We start from the raw sequence: 22,016 nt of genomic DNA, 5'->3' as shown, positions 1-22,016 counted from the left end.
TCGATTTAAAGGGCAACAGTTTCAGGTTCCTCATCATCAGAAGAAAAGAATTGTATTTGTACCAAACACAAAAGAGAAAAACCGAAAGTGAAGGTAGTGCCATCTGTTGACAGAAATAGTAATTAAATTAATGAAAAATTAAATTAATAGCATTTAAAAGCATTAAGAAGTACAGGATTGGAATTATAGGCGTTAACTAAACAAGATATATCTTTGTGAATGTGAAACGCTTCAACGAAATCCAATTCATCAAAGAAAGAAGTGTTTTGGGTAACTTTTGCAGACTTACATTCAAAACTGTAATTAAATTTTTAACAATGATTAGCTATTGCAAGTCTGTTTATTTCTTCTTTTCGGACATGGAATTCATCTTTCTTGATGCAAAACTTTAACCCTTAAATGCGTGTAGTTGCCATTTGGCAACATACTCATATTTAGTCATGTAAATCAAATTAAAACACCAATTTCAGCTTGCTGCATAGTGTAACCAATTAGGCATAAAATCTTTACGTATATAGTTTTGAAAGTTTCAATGTTGTGGTACCACTAATGGTGTAACGGTCATTATTGTGAGTTAATGTGTAGCGTATGAACATCATTTGTGTTAACGAATTTTTGATTTTGTTTTGGTTGTTATTTTAATATATTCAAAGTTTTAAATTTGTTTGAATAAGTTTATAAGGTATGCATTATTATGTAAAATTGTTAAATCGCAAGTTTCATGGGATCTTTTAATGTTAAATACAACTTGCTGTAATATAAAATGGAGTAATACTGTACTTGAGTACTGACTATTAGATAAGTCTAAAGTACTAAAATTAATCACGCGGTCAGCAAGGATAATTAGAGAAGAAACCCCGATAGGAGGATCGTATAATTTTGATAGTAATAAAAGCGTTGTGTATCCGCACCCGAAATCTGCCGTTGGAAATGGCTTTGTTAGAAATCAGGTTCCCTGCTATTTTTATGAAAAATCCTTATTCCATAGTAAAACATAAAATTTCAAACCAGCATAGCATACTATTCCAATAACACAAAACTCGCATAGTCATTCAAACTGCATTCTTATTTATTAATTCCATTCTACTTCATGACAGAACATATTTCTTAATGCATAACTCACCGGGGAATAAATAAAAATAAAATTTAAGAAAGGTAATTAAAATCATACATCTCTTTTTTCTCGGCCAATTAGGCGAAGAGATCATCCATGTTAGGATAGACGAAATGGCTTCCCACAAACGTTTGAAATCCTAGGTACCGCTATCGAAATTCAACTCCCCGCCGTTTCGGAGGAGAAAATGCTACAAGCAAACAGACAGGCACATATTTTAATAGTATAGATAAGTTCCATAAACGAAATGTTTGAACGATTGGCTGAATTATTTCTTCGTAACAGAAAGCAACTTCTTTCAAATTTTGTATTATATGACAATTTAATGGATTCTAGCGAAAGCTCCACGCCATCGCAAATAGCGTCTGCGCAAACAGTTCGCGTTGACGTGTTTAACCATATTTTATCAAACGATTTTTGGCATTTGTAAGAAAGAGACTTGCTTCAGAACACTATGTTGCGAAATGTGTAAAAATATATCGTTATCATTAAATATAAGGTGTCTGAAATGTAACTATTACGCTAGCAGATTAGAACCATCATTTCCTTCCAGTTCAGTTGCAAAAAATCAGCTACAGAATGTCAAAAAATCATGTGTACAGCTTTAAGTACTAATGGTGTATCATAGGAGAATGTGAAGGTTTGGTACCGAAGAGTTCAAAAATAAGGACTTTTACATTCAAGAAGCAGAGCGTTCTGGCCGACCTAGTTGAAGTTGGTCTGCGAGAACATAATGGAAGAAGATTAGTATTCAACCACTTCACAGCTTCCTAAGTGCCATGTCGATCAGTCGTCTAATGCATCGTGTAAACCTGAAGCACAAGCTCAATCGCTGGGTGCCGCATCAGCTGACTCAAGCGAATAAAGACAGATGTATTCGAGCCTTCACTAATCTGCTCGAATATAAACGCAAGAACAAAATTCTGGACCAGATCGTCACTTATGATTAAATGTGGATTTACTTCAACAAAACAGGCGGAAGAGGAGGTTGGACTGCACATGGTAGCCCGGTCGGCAGCGTCGCAAAGTGCAATTTGACCTAACAAAAAGATCATGCTTTGTATTTGATGGGTTTGATTTATTCTCCACAAAGATTTTCTGGAAAAAGGTAAAACTCTTGACAATAAGATGTACAACGAGATGCTAGTCCGTGTTGACGCTGCTGTCAAGGAAAAACGTCGAAGTGAGTTCCAGCGCAAAATGGTAAGGCAAGGTCCATCAAGATAGTGCAAGACCATATGTGTCTGTATTCATTGGCTGAACTCGATACGTTCTCAAATAAGATCTTTTGCCGCACCCACCATATAGCCGCGACATCGCTCCTTCGGACTTTTACCTTTTTTCACACCTGCAGCTACATCTTGCTGATACTATCTTCTATTCTGCAGAGGATCTCCGAGATGTGGTTGATTTGTTTTTGAACTCGCGGCCACCAGTATCCGGGCCTATGTCTTTGAAAAGTACTTAAAACGTTGGCAGAAAATCTTACATTTGAGTGGTGATTTCTACCATTGCTAAAGATACCATTCCTTGTTTTTCTTTCTAACTTTATTAAGATCTTTATTCGAAGGAAAATTTCCGTTACAACCAGATACACGATAAACACCATAGACAGCGAACAGCGTTTTAACGACTACCTAGCTTCATAGCAAATAATGAACCACCGCTTCGCCTCAAAGAGACAACGCAACTAAAACCGTATAAGTAATAAATGGCTTGATGCTATGATTATAGGTCATAGGTCTTCGCTTATATAATAGGTATACGACCCTGAAGTTTTTACCTATCCATATCTGTTCTTAGTTTGATACTTTGATATGCCTGTTTCAGCAGAAATTATATCCCGCTATTAGAGGCTAGCAATTTGCAAAATTATGTACCACAATAAGATACGAAAAAACGGGTGGTTAGGAATTGTAACAATAATTCATCGTATTGGATTATATTAGACTATTTTATTTGAAAATCCAATACAATAATCCATCCTAATAGGCGGAGTTAAGAAATAAAAATGGGTTTAGCTAGAGTTTCATGTCCTAGCCTCTTTAAGGGTAAACTTAGTTTTTGGAAAAATTCAAGAAATGTTTTGAAAATAGTTGAAGACAGTTTTTTCTCCTAAATTAATATTATGTAAGATTTTATTTCTGTCAATATTAACTTTTCCCTAAAGCGGCGTGGGCGAATTAGGGCAGCTTACAAGTACTATTCGAGTATACTCCGAAATCCGCAACTGTACAACGAAAGAATTCACTGGCGCCAAAAAGTTCGGCGTCGGGCGTTTAATAGGAACTTTTCACTGTAAACGGCTATACCAGGGCGAGGTATCAAAAAACAGTTTCATATAAGACACAAGATGCATACTGGTATTGCATACCTATAATGCTATTATATCGACGCACCCCAATAGTTGAAAATTTTGCACTGATATAGTATTTACACTGATAGTTAAACATTTTAAACTGATATTTAGATATTTCATATTGATTTTACTCTGAAACATGTAACTTCCACCCTGATGTGCATTTAAAAGCATAAATTACACTGGTGTCTGTAATGCGCGGATAGGTCAGCTATACAAATACAAAACATCTATTTTACACTGTAGCGTTTACATAAACATTCTACACTAATAATTAAACATCAACCTCCATGATACTCTAATATACGTACGGAGTATACTCTGGTGGTCATATATAGACATAAAATACCCTAGTGCATTTATAAGCACATAAGTTTAAAACGGAGGATAAAGTGATACGATTGCGTCTATTTTACAGTGATGAGTATACTGTTGCATTTACATAAATATTTTCCTGGTTATTTAAATATTTTAAGCTGCTTTTGCTGTTGCACATACATAATTTTATGCTCTAAATATAAATTCCTATTGTTTTATGTGCACGTAGATTAAGCACTGAAGTTAAAGTGATGGGGTAAATTATATTTTACACCAAAGCGCACACTGGTCCGTATACGTAAACGTTTTATTTTAAACTTTTACACTGTTAAAACAAGTTGCACTGATTTTATTGTTTATTTATTGCACTGATTTTATTGTTTTTATTCTACGTTTCGCCAATTTAGAGAGATTATTATTAGCTACAACGTGTCCACCAGTTCTCCAATGATAAGGACCCACTAATAGAACCTTAATCGAAACCCGAATGTATAACGAATGTCTCCTTTGTTTGTTTGCCCGATGTGTAACGTTAACATGAGCCAGAATATCCTAAAAATACAACCATGACAGTGCTTGTGCGCTTTACCACCCTAAAATAATCTAATTTAACACGTTGAGCCCGGCGCCGAACTTGCTGTCCTTTTCGATCAGCCGTGGCTAGCGATCAAGCGGTGCTATGTTGCCAGGGTGATCCTCGACTTCATGCACTGAGTAGAGCTTATCTGTTGGTGAGTTTTGTCGGCTACCGACATACAAGCCATGCCTGTGCGAGACAAAGCTCGTGGTCGCGAATGTTAATACTGTCGATGCGGAGAAATGACGTAAGCCAAACGAAAATTCCAGTGCCGGTCCTCAGGGACCGACGACTGCCACATGGAAAGTCCACTGCCAGTCCCCACTGACCGACGCCCGGCTCAACATGTTAATTGCTTGCAATATCTGCGCGACATACTAGCGAAACGGGGGGAAAAATTCCGCAAAACAAGCTGAGAAGCTTCTTTAACCTGTGATCACGTTTGTCGTGGTACCACATTGCACGAGGATTATGTACTTTAATCTGAAATTAGAATTTCACAATTTTTATCCATATAGCGGTGATTTTTTATATATTGTATTAGGTTTCTCTTGAAAGGTAAGTACTATAATGAACGAAACTGGGGTTAAAACACCCTTGCAATTACCAATAATGGAAAAGGGGGGAAGAATACTTGTACAATTTCGTATTTGACCTTCGTTACTAAATTCTAGAAATAGTTATTATGGGATACTCATTTCCAGAAGCAGTCTGCTTATTTTAAACTCTAAACCGACATCACTCCAACTTTGAAGCTTGCATATCATTGTTTGTTTTTTTGCCCGAGTCAGACGTTCCTAAAAATACAGCCATGTGAGCTTTACCATAGAATTTACATTGAGTATTAGACTTCAAATTGTTATACATAAACACATAAATATTTCTTCAGTTAAACATTTTCCGAACATCTATCGCAGGACTAATTGCAACTTGTGCCAATTTTGCATTCCCTAAAAGCAGACGTTAATATCTTCTAAACTTAGGGAGTTAAAAATGTGTTAAAAGTATTGTAATGTAAAAGCAATGCTCTTTAGAAAGCAAGACATTAAATTTATCTTTAAGGAGGAAAGATGTATTCCGCAGCTTATTTCCTTAACCTTCGAAGAACTATTAACTATTTCTTTTTTTAATATTAAGTATTCTAGGCGGATAGCCGCACAAACTAGTAGTCTCTGTTGTTAAAAAAAAATAGAGAATCGGCATGTGTGTTCCACGAACCTCCAAAAAATTAAGGCCCTTAGGGCCACCAAATTTTAAACTGAATCCTTCACTCAAACATGTGCACCTAGAAACCCGAATCCTGAATTGATTGTCTTTGTTTCATTTTATCTTACGCTTTTTGCAAAATTAATGGAATTTTGTTTAATTTTTTATTTATTTTTGTCAGCAATTTAAAAGGAAAGTAGAATTTTAAAATTTAATCAACAAACTCGGCAGTTTTAAAGAAACATTTTGCTACTGCTGCACCAAAATAAAATATTTTTATCTTCCACGCGCCATTGCTCATTTCGAAACACGCTTCTCAACTATCGCAGCTATCTTACCTAAATGCGGTTCAGCTGTAACCAGCTACAATTTTGAGTCTTCAATGTAGAAATTTCTTTTCCTGAGAAAATTTATGGAAGTACGATTCAAAATGGGGACTTCTATGAGCACACTCGCACAGAAAAATAACTTTTGCCCTAATGTTATTTAAGGTGTTACAGTTTTAAGCCTAGTTTACTTTGATAAGAGCCATTGTGCAAATACGATTCGAAATACAAAAGTTTGAGAGGGCACAAACTCACACAAAAGTAAATTTGTGCCTTGAGATTTATTTAAGGTAATTACGCGTGCACTCGTTTGACTAAATGACAATTAAGACAGTAAATCTTAATCTTCAGCTGCAGAAGTGCAAATGAACTTTCGAAACTTAGTGCTGCAAATTTAACAATATTACGGTAATTCTTAGTGGTTGTACTCCTCCAGTAAACAATCTTTATTTATGGAAGTTTCTATTATAAATGCACATATATTGAGCGCGTTGCCATTCGTATATGTAAAAAAGAAGGATAAATCGTTTTACCTATAAGAATGGCAACGCGTTCAACAGCGAGAAAACGCAAGATCTCGTTACTACTTCCCGGAGTGACACTAGACATGAGCAACGATGAAGTTTGAAAAATGAAAGAACACTGATTGATTATTACGATGATATTTCACTTCTTATGATTGCATGGGCCGACTTGCCTTTCTTATTCCTTTTTATTTTTACGCATCATCTTTATATTAATTACGTCTGTTTTTTTCGCGTGATTTTGTAATTAAGCTACTAAATATTACTATCGTTGACTTCTATAAAACTGTTGCTATAGCTCTAAAGTGAAACCACATACCACATATACATATCCAGATATGTATATACACAGGTTATCATTAATTAAGGAAAAATCACAAAAATAGCGATAACTCCCTCAAAAATAAGCCAAACCGTGTAAAATTTGAATATGTTGCCAAGTAAGAGTAGCTGAGTAAAACTGCGATATGAAAATTAGTGGCGTTACTTTCGGAATACGTCATCTGCGAGAAGCATAAAGTCCATGTTTGAGAGCAAGCCCACATATTTCACTGTGACAGTGACATCAGAAATCTGAGATAGCCAATTCGTAACAATGACCTCCAGGCATCATTTGCCTGCAGAACTGCGATGGAAAACCATTGCGAGACTAGAGGCAGGACAATAATTAGCATATAGGGCCACGTCCGCCCTTATACAGAGTAAAGCCAGAGAGGCCACATGGGAGGCTTGCACAAGGCGCCCAAACCCAACGCCTGGACCATCCGGATGGCAGTTCCGCGAACCAAATGCCACCGGGTAGACACCTGTCCAAAGGGCCCGGGTCCAGTGTTATGAATCTCCAAGAATAGCATTGTACATGGCTAAACAAGGGCAGATATACATTAGTAGTTATTAACATGCTTCTGTTAATACATATTTGCTGACATGCAATCCAGCACTGTTACATACATATACTTTCTAAATACCTACATGACATTACCTTAATTTGCTTTGGAATAATAAGACAGAGCTAGTCTATACACCTAGCACGATAAAAATAAAAAAATATAAAATAATAATAATAATAATAATAATAATAATAATAATAATAACATACATTAGGACACGCTTGCTTACACTATATACACACATCGCAGACATATCTACATTACTTATGCTTGAATGATACTGATTTACATTGAAATTAGCTGATATACTGACCAGTTATATTTACACATGGCATAAGTCTGGACCTATGTCCATTAGCTTATATACTATATGAGTAATTTTGTTGGTCTGGTGTCGCTGCTTGATTAAAAATCTGTTGAATGCCTCCCTGTTCGTTTGCGGGAACGGAATGTGCATTCCTTCAGTGAGAGGACATTTAAGAACGTAGTCTTCTGCTGTGCCCAGATCGCCGCAGCAGCACTGATCTGAATTTGAGATTCCAAATCTCTCGAAATATACTGGAAAAGGCCCATGCCCTGTGATGTAGTATACCATTTGTGGCCGTGTAAGTAACCAGTAGTTCTTTATCTACTTTAGGCAGAAATGTATGCGCTCGGCGGCCTGGGTCTTCGTTGTCCCACGCAGCCTGCCAGAGTGCTAGAGCTATGGCGCGCAGATTTCGTTTTAAATGAGAAACCGGCCATGGGATTTGTACTGGGACTGCTTCGACGTTATGGGCTGCTTCTTTTGCAAGCCGATCTGCAGTCTCATTACCATGATTCCCGATATGGGCTTTCGTCTATTCTAGATTAATTTTTAATTCTTTATGAGCACGGAGGTATTCCTGAATAGCTGCTATTATTGGAGAACTGTGGGTGGGGTTAAGGATGGCGTATAACGTAGACAGGCTGTCTGTTATTATGTAACTATTGTATAGCCTCTGCTGAATTATCGCTTGCAGTGCATAGCTTATAGCTGTGGCCTCGCTTTGGAAGACACTATTGTTCGCTTCCAAATGCCCCTTCCATTGGCTTACTATTCTACCCTCTTTAAGTGCTGCATATGCACAGCCCACACTGTCGTCTATTTTATATCCATCCGTATAATAGGTAACATCTATGGTCGTAGATCTTGTGGTCTGCTTTAGGTTGACATTAACATCCAGTCCTTGCAAGGCTGTCAAGGCTGATGACTGCTCTTTCGAGGTTATCTGCAGTAAACACCTCTTCCCCAAATTACGTTGTTTGGCCGAGTTGCTTGACTATCTGGTGCGTAGCTTCCTTCTCGACACTAATGGACAAAAGTAGTATGCCAGCCAGGACTGCCAGTGCATTGGTCGGGGAAGTTCTAAATGCTCTCGTGATATTTGTGACCAGATGGTAAAATGTGAGTCCTTATGTGGTTCATATACTTTGCAGGCAGTTTCAAACCACAGATTCGGCCTCTAGGATATTCAGCCAAGGACGGCCAACTGCTACGACGAGCGCCGATGACCGATATTTGACATTATGGGAACGCAGGAATAGAACCGCTACTCCGACTCTTCTTAGATCCTCCCTTGCTGCAGCCACCGGAAGGCTCGTGTCAATGTCAACTGTGCGCAGAAGGCTTCACGAAGGTGGTCTGTATGTGAGTTTGGATGAAAAATTTGAAATCAAACCTTTCGAAACAAACTTTGATACGAAGATTTAACTACGTAGCACTTAAAACAAGTTGCTGATCACTAGTTTTTTCCGTCCCGTTTTGTGGTACACAACTCTGAAAATTTGCTTCGTGAATTATTCTTCCAGAAACATCGAGTAGGAAGTTTTTAAATAAAACTGCTATGTCTCTCTGGAGCAAAGCGGTGGTTATGAAACAAAAAATAGATCGTTATACCTACGTTATCTTTAGAATGGTGGTCGCGATGTATTTCGGAGCTTTGATTTGTAATGTGAATGACGGCTGTTCACTTAAATAGAAATTGAAAGAAATTGCAACAAAATTCAAAATCCTAATTTAGAGTTAGTTCTTTTTCAAAAACTACGCTTAAAACAGCACAATTTTCATTTGAAATACGATTAGCAAGTGGAGAATTTTTGAAGTTTTTGCAGAAACTGAAGTTAGCTTAGATATAAAACACAGTTACTTTTCATTCAGGAATTAAGTTAAATACTAAACGCAATAATATATGAATCAAGCCTGTTTAAGTTTGTCCTAAATATAAATTGGCATTTCTAATTCTATATTTTCGTCGCAGGCAAATTTCAGAGTTTCAGAGCTTTGAGGGGCGAATTTTGCCAAGCCTGTGGTTTGCTTGCTTCTAGAATCAATCCTGTGGAACATTCCCTGAGTGAAAGAAGGCAGGAAAAAGAAACCAAAGTGGCGCAAAGGAAAGGAATATCAGGCGGCCCTGTTTCTTTACATTAAATCAAACTAACATTTCACAATTAATTCATTACAGTTCGCTAAACTTTTCCCTTTCACTTTATATTGGAAAATTTACATAAATTTTACTTGAGGCACTGGTTCACAGTTTTATCCCAATATATTAAGAATTAAGCGAAAATAAAAGAAAAATTAGTTTCCTTATAATAAAAATACACGAATAAATGCTTCTTTCTAGAGAAAAGAAATTAATATCTAATTAACTCAGCAAAATACAGAAATTATTTAATTCGTAAAATCCCGAATTTTACTATACAACAAAATTGTTATTGCACATTTTCCTATCATATTTTGTTTTGGTTAATTTTATAAGGTATTTCTCCCACTTCCCTAGCGTGCCTTCGTGGCGTAGTGGTTCTGCACGCTGGGCCGGTATCCAGAGGTCCGTGGTTCGATTCCCGGCGAAGGCGGTTGCATATTTTTCATCTTTTCTGCTTCCAATTAACCTAATGACTCTACAAAGTTAATAATATTTTTACAAAAATGGGAACAGAAACTTAGTTTAGATTTTTTTTAGTATTGTTCTTATTTTATTTGATATCAATTCTAACTTATTATTTTATGTTAAAAATAAAAATAAAAATTCATGCATTTAAGAATTAACGCTGTTTTTGTATATATCTCAAGCCATAGTGGGAAGGTATACCGCGAATTTTCCTAGAATTAGAGTCAGAAATGGAATCTTTAAGAATCAAACCATGAATTATATTGATAGATTAGAAATTAGTTGAAACTTGAACTTTTCGAGAATCCGTGAAATTTTTTAAGTAATGGAAAGATGAAATGGAAGTACCACAAGGTTTTGAATGCTATTTTATAACAGAAGAATGTCTGCGCTGGTGGCAAGATGAAAACTTTTAAAGGCATTTATCAATAACATTGGGAGGAAAACTGATTTCAGTGGCTACTTATTTCATATACTTGTGTTCATTAGAAAGCAAAGATTCTGAAGAGAAAACTTTGAGTGCGCAAAAAATATGACAGTAAAAGCCGTATTTTGCTTAGATGGATCAGATGATTCAGCACGGAAAGGCAAACAAACAGAAAAGGATTTAGGGTAAATAGTAGAGCTAAAATCCGATTGGTTGCGGGTTTTAGGAACATCAATGAAGGGAAGGGTATAGTAAGATTCAGTTTCAAATGTGAACTGGATGGCTGTATCAGTGGAATTTATAACAGGTAAAATCAGGGATAAATCTTCTTTATCACCATCTAAAGGCGCTTCTTGAAGCATAACTTTAAGACATTTCAGTGCTTCTTCGACTGAGGCTTTAGTTTTTTTCCCATTGGCAGGCACTGTAGCCGACTTTGGCTTGACCACAACTAACACCTGAAGTAGTGGCCACTTTTAGTGAAACACTGCTCATGCAACTTTACTGAAACAATCTGACACCCAGGATACAGCCTATTTTGAAACTCGTTGATGCTCATTTTCATTGCTCTATTAAGAAAAATTGGCATTGTTAGACATTAAATGATGATTATTGGAAAGTAGGCCTGGAATCTGAGCCATGTTGTAATGAAAGCTACATTGCATCTCTTAGGAATTCCAATATTCCCCTCAAAGCTCTGAAACTACATCTCTTAGGAATTCCAATATTCCTAAGAGATTCAATGTATTCTCCAACTAATTTGGAGGAAGCCAGTCAATTTTAGTGGAAGCACCTGATAGGTGAGCCATCGTTACCTCGTATGAAGGGACGGAGAGTTACAGCCATTCTTTCTCTGGGATTCAAACCCCGGCCCTTCGGTATCTCAGTAGGTTTCCCGAAGCACTGTATAGTCCGGTCAGCATTGCAACATTAGCAAACAGTGATTTTACAGCAAACGAAACCATAAGTGACTCTAGGAGTGAAGTACTGCAAGTTTATTCGCTGACTTCAAAAGAATGCTTTACAATGCAAACATTATTAGAAAGTAAAGAAGAAAATCTAGAAACTAAATATTTGACTAATTGATCCTAAGTATAGGTTCGAATGGAATTCCAATTTTGTAGACTTTGGGGAGAGTATAAAACCTGCACAGTTAGCAACAGATGGAATGAGACATTTTTAAGCCGAGCTAAGAGTATTGGAGAAGCATTTAATAGGTGTTTTAACTTTCGTGAGGTCAGGAGTTGAAAGATCCTTAGGGATCGAGCAATCTGGGCGTTCATTAATCACTTTAGTAGCTCTCCGTGTATGTGTCTTTGTCCATAACAACGATCTGTCCACCTTTATCAGCTATAGAATAGTGGTGTCAGGATTACAATGGATTTCACGTAAAGCTTTCTTTTTCTTTTAAGATTCGAAACAAACGACTTGTTATTAAAATTCACGTTATAAGTACTGTATCTATTATCACGTCATAAGTACTGTATCTTACTGTATCTATCTGTGTTTCTGTTTTTTGAGAGAATTTAAAAGCTTTTTAGTAGGAGGTACGATTTGAGTATTGTTATATCTCTGATGCTAATCTTTTGGAAGATCACATGAAAGTATTAAAATGTAACTTCAACTTTTCAAAGGCATCTAAATTTTCAGCTCCTGTTGAAAAAAACTTTTAACTTCTCTCTAAAATTTCAGAAATACAAAAAGATAAAATACTCCACTTAATTACGCATAATGTGAATTTTAATAGCAAATCGTCTCTTCCGATTTTTAACCAAAAGGAAAGAACGGCCTTACGCGGTTTGGTTTTATTTGATTAACGGCAAAGCGCATACTGTCTATCTACCTAAAACTTGCTAATTAGGCATTTAATTAATAACTTGGTAACTAATTATTAAATAGTACCTTTTTATTGGTTTCCTGTATTTTGACTTAAAATTTTCGTAAACTTTCCCAATTTTCCATTTTACGGTACAGAAATGCAATGCCTAATTCGAAGACAAAGACACCGATATCAAATTTCAACTATGGCAGAAAAGCAACTCTAAATTGGCATAAATTGTGTATGAAAAGTATTCAAAATCTACGCCAGCCTAGAATTCCTTTTATCTTTTTTTCCAGTTTTAAATAAAAACAAGCTAATTGTCGCTGTGTTGAAAGAACAGAAAGATTCCATTAAGACAAAGTCGCTAATCATTATCTTTACGATTTCCATTTTTTTTAATATCAAGAGCACTTCTCATGAGGAACATTTGTAAAATATGCAATTTATTTTATTAACCGCAAAGAATTTGATAACTTTTCATCTTAATTAATTTTTTGGATTAGCCTAGATGTTTTAACGAATTAAAGAGTAAATCTTTGTTTTCAGACTAATAAAAAAAGTCATAAGTTTTACAAAAGCAAGTTAAGACAACGAGCAAGCATTACCAAACGAAACACTGCTCATGCAACTTTACTGAAACAATCTGACACCCTAGATACAGCCTATTTTGAGACTTCTTGATGCTCATTTTCCGTGCTTTATTAAGAAAAATTGGCATTGTGAGACATTAAATGAGGATTCTTCGAAGGTAGGCCTGGAATCTAAGCCATGTTGTAATGAAAGCTACATTGCATCTCTTAGGAATTCCAATATTCCTAAGAGATGCAATGTATTCTCCAACTAATTTGGAGGAAGCCAGGCCATTTTAGTGCTTACAAGCCAAAAAATCAAATTTATTTTCAAGCTTTAAATCTAGATCGAATCAATAAACATTCCTATAGAAATAAGTTTAGCTAAATAAATGGTAAATTTAAGAATTTCTCTAGCAATAGCAGCAGCAAGCACACGGCTCAGAAGTCAAAAAGAAAGAAACACATTCCTTCATCTTATAAGATTCTATTTAAATTGATTGTCTTTGACAACTGGAATACTACAGAAGTGTGTAGCGACTATTCTTTGACTACTAAAAGGCTAGAGTGATAACCCCAAGAAAGGTTAAAATACCCTTTTAGTATTTAACTCAAGATAATTTATAGTTGTTTCCTTTGGGGCTTACAGTAAAGCCTCCAGTTTGGCTTTGACTTAAGATAGAAAATAAGAAACTAATGCTAACTAACTAAGACTAGCTGAAGGTGTACAGAGTAATCTAACAGAGTTGGCCCTTCAGTAAACATCACCGGCGAATACTAACAGGCACGTAACAATACGACCGAAAGTGGCTTAAGGCAACGACGTGACCAGAAAGCAGAGGATGCTCTACTAAGCTCTTCTAGGCTAGTGATCGAGACTTCCCCTTAAATACTGTTCCACCCCATGTTCCACTCGATCCTGAAGACTCATCCTGGCAGGAAAATGTAGATGGGGAAACAAGAAAATACAAAAAAGCTTGTAGAGTCGTTGGGTTATTTTGAAGCAAAAGATACGAAAAATGAGCAATGCCCTCGCCGGGACTCGAAACTGGACCTCTCGATTACGCGCCGAGTGTGCTAACAGTTACACCATGAAGGCATGCCCGAAGGAGGAAGGAAATACCTTATATACTCCCGCCCTTCTAAAGGGCAACTGGAGATTTATGATACATTAATTTACAAAAAAAAATAATAATGTAAGACTTCAGTGCTGATGCAATTGTGTGTAACAAGTTAAAAAATGAAAGGAAATGTATTAATAACATAATTTGCCTTAGGAATACAACTAAGTACAATGAGATAAACAAAAAAAATTTTCCCCAATTAGTTCCTTAAAAAGATGTTTACTGTAATTCGATGTAATTAGATATACTAATCTAAATATATTGTTTTTATGAAGGGCAATGTACAATGTTCGATGTACAATGAAAGTTTGTATGATGTGTGTTCGAAATAGTTATGTTATATTAATCTGCCATAATCCAACTTTTGTTAATAGGTTAACTTTTTTGTAATAATTGTATACTGTGTCCTTGTAATTGTATATTCAATACATGAGTCTGGTATTAATGTAAAATTTCTATGTAAATGTCTTGTTAGGCTAGCATCCGATGCGGGCCAACCGAAAGCCCAGCGGGGTAGAGTAGTGCGGCGGAGCAATACCTGTAAAAGTCATTGACGAAGTTCTGGTGCTCCGTCCACTTTTCCCTGTCCCTGGGGATTAGGAGAGCTAATCGTCAAACCTGGTGATGAAGAATCATCACCCAACACCTTTCAGTTCGGGCGCCACTGTAGAGTCATTAGGTTAATTTGAAGCGGAAGACATAAAAAATGAGCAGTGCCCTTCGCCGGGACTCGAACCTAGACCTCTCGAATACGCGCCGAGTGTGCTACCCGTTACACCACGAAGGCATGCCGGAAGGAGGAAGGAAATACCTTCCCTTTTAAAGGACGACTGGGGATTACGAGACACAATCGCCAAATCCTGGTACTGAAGAGTCATCATCCACCACCCACCTTTTTAGTTCGGGCGCCACTATAGAGTCATTAGATTATTTTGAAGCAGAAGACCACTGGGAATCGAGCCTGGACCTCTCGAATATGCGCCTAATGTGCTAACCGTAGCACTACGAAGGCATGCTGGAAGGAGGAAAGATCAAAATTAAAAATATCTATTAAGACAATAAAATAAACTTCTGCAATCTTTTTAAAAACGCTGTATACTGGGATCTTCACTAGAGGCGAAATCACAGGTGGTTCGATCCAGGTTCAAATACCGGCTGCATGAGAGGTTCCGTGGATTTTCCAATGTGTAACGTGGACACGAGGCAGATTCCCTTAGAACTTCCTCCCGGATGGGATCTCTTTGCTTAGGCAAATAGCTTTTAAGTGCTTTGCCGAAACCCAAATTATTCAATTCAATCCATTTGCACGTTGGATAAAATGAAGTTTCTTCTTTAAAGAAAAGTGAATGCAAGAAAATAGGAAAATTCAGTGTGAGATTTCACTATTAAATAATTCACTTAAAATAAATTTTGCAGATCATTTATTGACATGTTATCTTCATTTCTTAGATCTCGCATAGTGAAATTCAAAAATTATAAAATTGAAGTCATGTAAATGTTTGATACTTTTTAAAATTTTATAGACTATATATTTCGAAATTTTTTATTTAATAGCACTGTTTCTGATCTAATCTTTTGCAAGATTTTTTAGTCTAAGAAATATTTTAAATGTTTCTTTACGTTTTGCTGAAATACAAAATAAAATGCAAAAATATTTTAATTTATTGTACTATATAAGCTATTTTCTCCTTCCTTTCCGCATGCCTTCGTGGTGTTTTTCCGCATGCTTATCAAAGCGTATTCGACATGTCCGGGTGAGGGCATTGCAAATTTTTCACGTTTCCTGCTTCAAAAAACAATCTAACGACTCTTCAGTACTACACAGAAACATATCTTTGATGCAAATTTATTAAAGTGTTAAAAATATTAAAAAATTCTTCATACGGCTGGTACTGCAGAAAACATAAATTTCTACTAGTATTTAATCAATATCATCAGCTTTATGTAACAGAAAACAATTAACATTTTTTTATTTCATTTCTGATGTTGCATTTTTATTGCTTTTGCTCTGAAAATTCATATATTTGTCTATTAGGAAATATCTAGCTTTTTCTACGAAAAACCTATAGTTTCATTTCTGTGTGGAATATCGTTAGCTTTGGGTGTAATAATGAAGCATTTATTAAAACTGTGAAATAAAATATATAAAGTTACTTGAATAATAGGTTATGTCAATTATTACAGGTGATTATCGAGGGTTCTATTACCATATCACAAGGAAAAGTAAATTATATAGCTGTAGATGATATATCTTTCAACCACAAATGCGTACCTCAAATAAGTAAGTTCCTATTTCTTGTCTTCTGCATGAATATGAGTTACTTTTGTATTGTACTAAAATGTTTTATGTTCTATTCTGCAAATCCTTGTCGAGAGCGGACTTGCGGAAACGCGATTTTGCGTATAGGCGTCGTTTTAATCGTCTGCATTTAACGCTTTCACATCGAAATCACCCGTAACGCCCGTGCATTCAGACATCTGTAGAAATGCCGAACGCTTGAGTTCATTTCCTATCTGGTGCTTTCCCTCATCACGTTAGAGCATGGTTCGTTGTTTTCGGGAGTTGTTGAATTGCATGCCAATCATTCTTTTCAAGCCACTAATATAGCTGCTTTATTTGAAAGCAATTTGGTTAGCGCCAACGTGTAGCTATTGATGCTTGAGGTTGTAATCCCATCCTAAAGGGAAACTGCATACTATGTGTGAAACCGACAAAGATTCTCCAGATAGAAGTAATTACGCCACTTTAATGGGTTTTTGTTAACGCTGTAGCATTCTACTTGACAGGCGGGGAAGGAAATCAATTGCAAAAGAAATTCGTATGCACGGGCGTTTCAGGTGTTTGAGAGGAACAGATTTTGGCGTCCATCGATGGGAAAGTGTTAATTGGCTTCGCGCGAGAAGCTCAATTATACGCGTTACGCTTCGAAGCGTTGGTGGCGCGATACCAACTTACTCTATTAAACGGCGTTTTCAGGCGTACAAACAGGGTTACTATTCGAACATGAAATTATTCAGCATGTGGCGCCGCTGATAATAGTTCTCCTAAAAAGCAACTAGTACTTTTTCAGCTCATTTTCTTGCCCATCTCAAAACGTGACGTCATAGAACTCAATTGAAAAGAGCACAATCTTATTTGTCTACTGACATTTGCTCTTTACTAGAGACCATTCAAGTGCGCATATGGTGACCTTGCTTGACATTACTCGCTAGCTAAGGGACCCAGGCCTAGTTGCTAATATTTCACTCACGTTATCAGTGCTCTAATCACTGATATATATGAGTTTATCCTGTTCTTCTTTTGCATGTGCATATTTTTTAATCTAAAAATTCAGTATGATACGGAAAAATATATGAATTATCTTTGATATATGAATTATATATGAAACATGAATAACCAGCAGCTTTAGCAGCCGCAAAGATCACAAAGATTTGACATTATCTCATAAAACTAAAATTTTAGATTACTTGAAAAATGGTACACGCATAAACATCGCTTATAAAATTTCAACGTTTTGAAGCTACTCGTTTTTGAGTTATGCGAGATACATGCATACGTACGTACGGCTTAGATGTCACGAAACAAAATCTCTTCCAAATCCATTTTCCAATCTGTTTTAGGAAAAAGTGTCCTTTATTGTGTTCTCATGTACAGGTATGACGAAAAAAAAATCATTCAAATGGATTCGACAGCGCTCAAAATGAATATTTTCTCTAAAATATGATATCCGAAATTTTCGCAATTACAGTAGTGCCTTTTCTTCGTACAAGGAAATAAAAATGAAGAAATATTCAATCTTTTCATTTTTATAAAACTAAATATTTTGGTATTATAGAAAACATGAATGCTATGATAGCATTCCCAAAATTTGCCGGCAAAATTCTCAAACAACAAGAAAAAACAAATGAAAACATATTCTCATCGATTCTGAATCCAAAGCTATATCGCAATCCTCTCAGAAATTACTAAATTCGTAATAAAAACATTAAAAACATTAAGTGCGCAGAATGCGCTATTGTCTTACCATAAAATTAGTTGCCCTTAAATGTGATTGTGTAATGCGCATCTTTCATCTAAAAAACCATTTAAGCAGAAATGTGAATTTCAAATATGCATTAAGTTAATCATTTCAATTTACTCTACATATGAAAGAATGGTATTTAGATAGAAGAAATGTGACTCTAAGATAAATTAAATGTTCAAAGTAATCAGATAAATATAATTTTTCACTATTGAGTTAATGGCATTTGGATAGAAAAATATGACTTTAAGATAAATTAAATGTTCAAGGTGATTAGATAAATAGGCATACTTTATCACTACTGTGTTAATGGCATTTATATTGAAGAAACTTGTTTTTAAGATAAAATAAATATTCAAGGTGATCAGATAAGTATTATTTATCACTACTGAGTTAATGGTATTTATATAGAGAAAATATAACTTTAAGATAAATTAAATGTTTAAGATTGTCAGATAATTAAAATTTATGACTACTGAGTTAATGGTACTTAGATAGAAGAAACACGTTTTTAAGATAAATGTTCAACGTGATCAGATAAATATAATTTTGACTATTATGAGTTATTATGAAAGGTTTCGGAAACACTGCATATCAATAACATAGGAGTTTGGAGTAGCATCTCGTTCTTGTTTCTACCAATCCTGACACTTAATTTTCTGTAAAAATTTCTTTCAAACAGAATACAGAGCACTAAATAAAGATAATTTGTTTTTATTTTCTAATATTCATAATGCTAAGTCTTGATTCCTCAGAAACATTTGATTTCAGTGCGTATCACTTAATTGTAAAAGTATTTTGATGTACAAATAATATATATTTTTAATAATAATATAATCGTTCTATATTTCCAGCTCCAATTCCAACGTCTCCGCCTATACTCTCAACACCAACACCACCTAAGAAGTGTAAGAACGGAGAATTTAGTTGCACGAGCAAAAGTCAATGCATTCCAGTTACCCAGAAATGTGACTTTAAGGAAGACTGTGAAGATGGCTCTGATGAGCATTACTGTGGTACGTATAGTTTTCAACTTTACCTGAGTTATATATACATTAAGGGATGTAGGTCATATAATCTCACAAAACAGGTAATATTTTTAAGAAAATGAAATCCTAGTTAACCTAGAAGTATACCGTTTATTTGCATTAAAAAGTGAAACAGTGGAACAAAATAAACTGAAAACATCAAAAGTTAATTAACAAAATACGTTTTATGCAAAATACATTTTTGTATTGTTCTAATATTTAATCAAAGTATGTACACTTTGCACACAAAAAAGAAACAGTTCCATGTATCCTGTTCTACTGCGCCGATTGACAAAATTAAAACTTGTCTGGAAAGATATTTAAAGGTGCCCATTCGAAAATTTCATGTTTCATTCCCTTTCGAAATTCATTCATTCCGTTTCGAAAAATGCATGTCTCGAAAGCGAGACTTAGGCTGCGTTCAGACGGCGGCGTAAAGGGCATAGAGGCGTAGTCATAATACGGGCACAAAATACGGGAATTCCGTTCTCACTTGCGAGAACGGTGTGTAAGCCGTGGCCAATGGGAGAAGCTAAATTTGCGCATGCATCGATGTGTCTATAACTTTCCCGCGCTGTTCTCCTGCTCGATTGACTTCCCGCGTTCGCTCTGCTTGTTTTGTAACAGCGAAATTTTCTGTAGAACGCTGCTTCGTTTTAGCTTCGCTCTTGGTCGACGCTTATCCCAAACTCGGCGTAAAGTTGAAAACTTTGAACCCTACGCTACGAGCCTTAAACCAGATTTTGTGACGTAGCACAGACTGGTTGCCTTGGCAACAGAGCTCGGCTTTAACCACTTATGGCCTTTTTGCCCCTCGTCTGAACGAAGCTTTAGGATATATATTAGATATCTATATAGCATTCTTCAAACGTAGGTATTTTGACACAAAATCGAACTTATTCTGGAATGACATACCATTTTTTTCCGTGTTTCGATTCTACGACTCACATTTTGCCAAAGTGCCAAGTTTTGTAAAAACCGCAGACGTATTTTTTAAAACGTTAGCACTCAAAATTTCAGCTCCTCAATGTTTAATGAATTTGGCATATGTTTATCAATATCTTTTGTTTTGTTAAACTTACTTGATACCTTCTTTCGTAGTTCATAATCTGCATTCAAACCAAATAAAATTCGCCTATATTTTACAATTTATTTTTTTTAATTTGTATTTTTAGTAATGTTTTTAAAGCTTTCGAAAAAATTCTCATTTATAGCATATAAAATGTTTACCATTCTCCTAAAGTAGATATATTTCTAGGGGTACTTGCGAAAATTCAGAGTTTTCAGTCAAAATTTACCAAGATATATATGAATTTATATGTTGACGCCTTTTGAAATTTGGAATATTTGTTATGAATGATAAGAACGCCAAATGCGGTTTAAGCATTTTGTTAATTGTATTTGAAAGAAAACGAATTACCTTTTTTCTGCTGTGCACAATGAAATGGAAAGTAAAACAGGTTACCATAAATTAATAATTTCTCCAAGTGGAGTATTTTTTGACTGAAACTGAGAAAAGTGCGCCAGGATAAATTAATAAATTTCTTGGTAAGTTTTTCTCCACGTTTCCCAAAATTTAATATTTACGTAGAGTTTGAGTCGTAGAATGGAAATATGAAAAACTAGATATGTCATTTCAGCAAAATTCCGATTTGTGTCAAAATGCCTTTGTTAGAACAGTGCTATATATAAATATGCCGCATATCTAAAGTCGCGTTTTCGAGATATGAAAAACGCAAGTTAAGTTTCGTTAGCCTCCCCAGTAAAACGGGAGATATATAGAACTGTTCTATTTTGTTATGTACAAGGTGTACCTATATTAAAAATATACTCAAAGTGAGATACTCTTTAGAGAGATAAATCTCCAGAGCGCCATCAAAAGTGCTCTGAAGATTTATCTCTCTAAAAAAGACCAGAGTTCCAAGGGCATCATCATTTTCTCTGACTGCAGATCATCATTGCAAGCGATCCAGAAGGGCAAATGTCAACTCAGTCATCAGATCATTGAGCTCAGAAACAAAATCATTGCTGCCCAAAGATCCTGCATCTTAAAATTGATACCGGCTCATGTAAATATTTTTGGTAATGAGAAGGCCGATGAGCTTGCAAAGGCATTCCGTGATTCTCCTCAGCCATCCAACTGCCTAACCCTCGTTGATGTCAATGCAGTTGCCAGCCAAAGACTAATCGGTCACGTTAAGGGAAACTCCATCCCAGAATTGAACTGTGACAGAGCCATATCGACTATCATAACCAGACTTAGGACAAATCACTTAAAAGGAATGACGATTTCTGCAGACGGACAGCGTAGTTACACCAACATTTGTCCTCATTGCCCAGATGGCATCCCACTGTCTCGCCATCACATTTTCAACTGCCCAGCAAAGCAGGCCAGACTGTTTAACAACGGCATTGAAGACCCAGTGGACCTACTTTATACTGATTTGCTGACCTACTTTATACTGAGCTGCCGAGGTCGCAAAAGCTGTCTTTGACAGCTTCGGAACTATATAATTGCACTTTGTCATAGATACGACATCATCACTCATAATACGGGCACAAAATACGGGCACAAAATACGGGTGCTAATAAAAAATTTTATGTACATGTTCAATTTGTAACAATTTGTAATAAGTGCTAATAAAAAATTTTATGTACATGTTCAATTTGTAACAAATATGTTTTGAGTAAATGTAATTTTATTACATCCAAGTGTAAAATGGGTGCTGATAAATACCGAATCTTCTGGAGTGTGAACTGGGGTCGTTAATAACTACTGAATTCTGGGTACGGTGTCC

The 22,016-nt window shown here is 35.8% G+C and overlaps 1 protein-coding gene across 2 annotated transcripts in view; it reads left to right on the top strand.

The window, feature by feature from the left end:
- LOC118194239 (MAM and LDL-receptor class A domain-containing protein 1-like) overlaps positions 1–22,016 on the top strand; it is a 458,361-nt gene that overhangs the window by 223,605 nt on the left and 212,740 nt on the right. For both annotated transcript variants that reach the window (XM_085827015.1, XM_085827016.1), the window contains 2 exons: positions 16,353–16,449; positions 19,045–19,206. In XM_085827015.1, coding sequence (XP_085683141.1) covers positions 16,353–16,449; positions 19,045–19,206 — 259 coding nt within the window. The remainder of the gene's footprint in view (positions 1–16,352; positions 16,450–19,044; positions 19,207–22,016) is intronic.

Source organism: Stegodyphus dumicola, chromosome 11 (genome assembly GCF_044657685.1).
Source record: "Stegodyphus dumicola isolate Sdum_Otavi_A_Nest chromosome 11, ASM4465768v1".
NCBI lineage: Eukaryota > Metazoa > Arthropoda > Arachnida > Araneae > Eresidae > Stegodyphus > Stegodyphus dumicola.
This window is presented reverse-complemented; position numbering and strand designations above follow the sequence as displayed.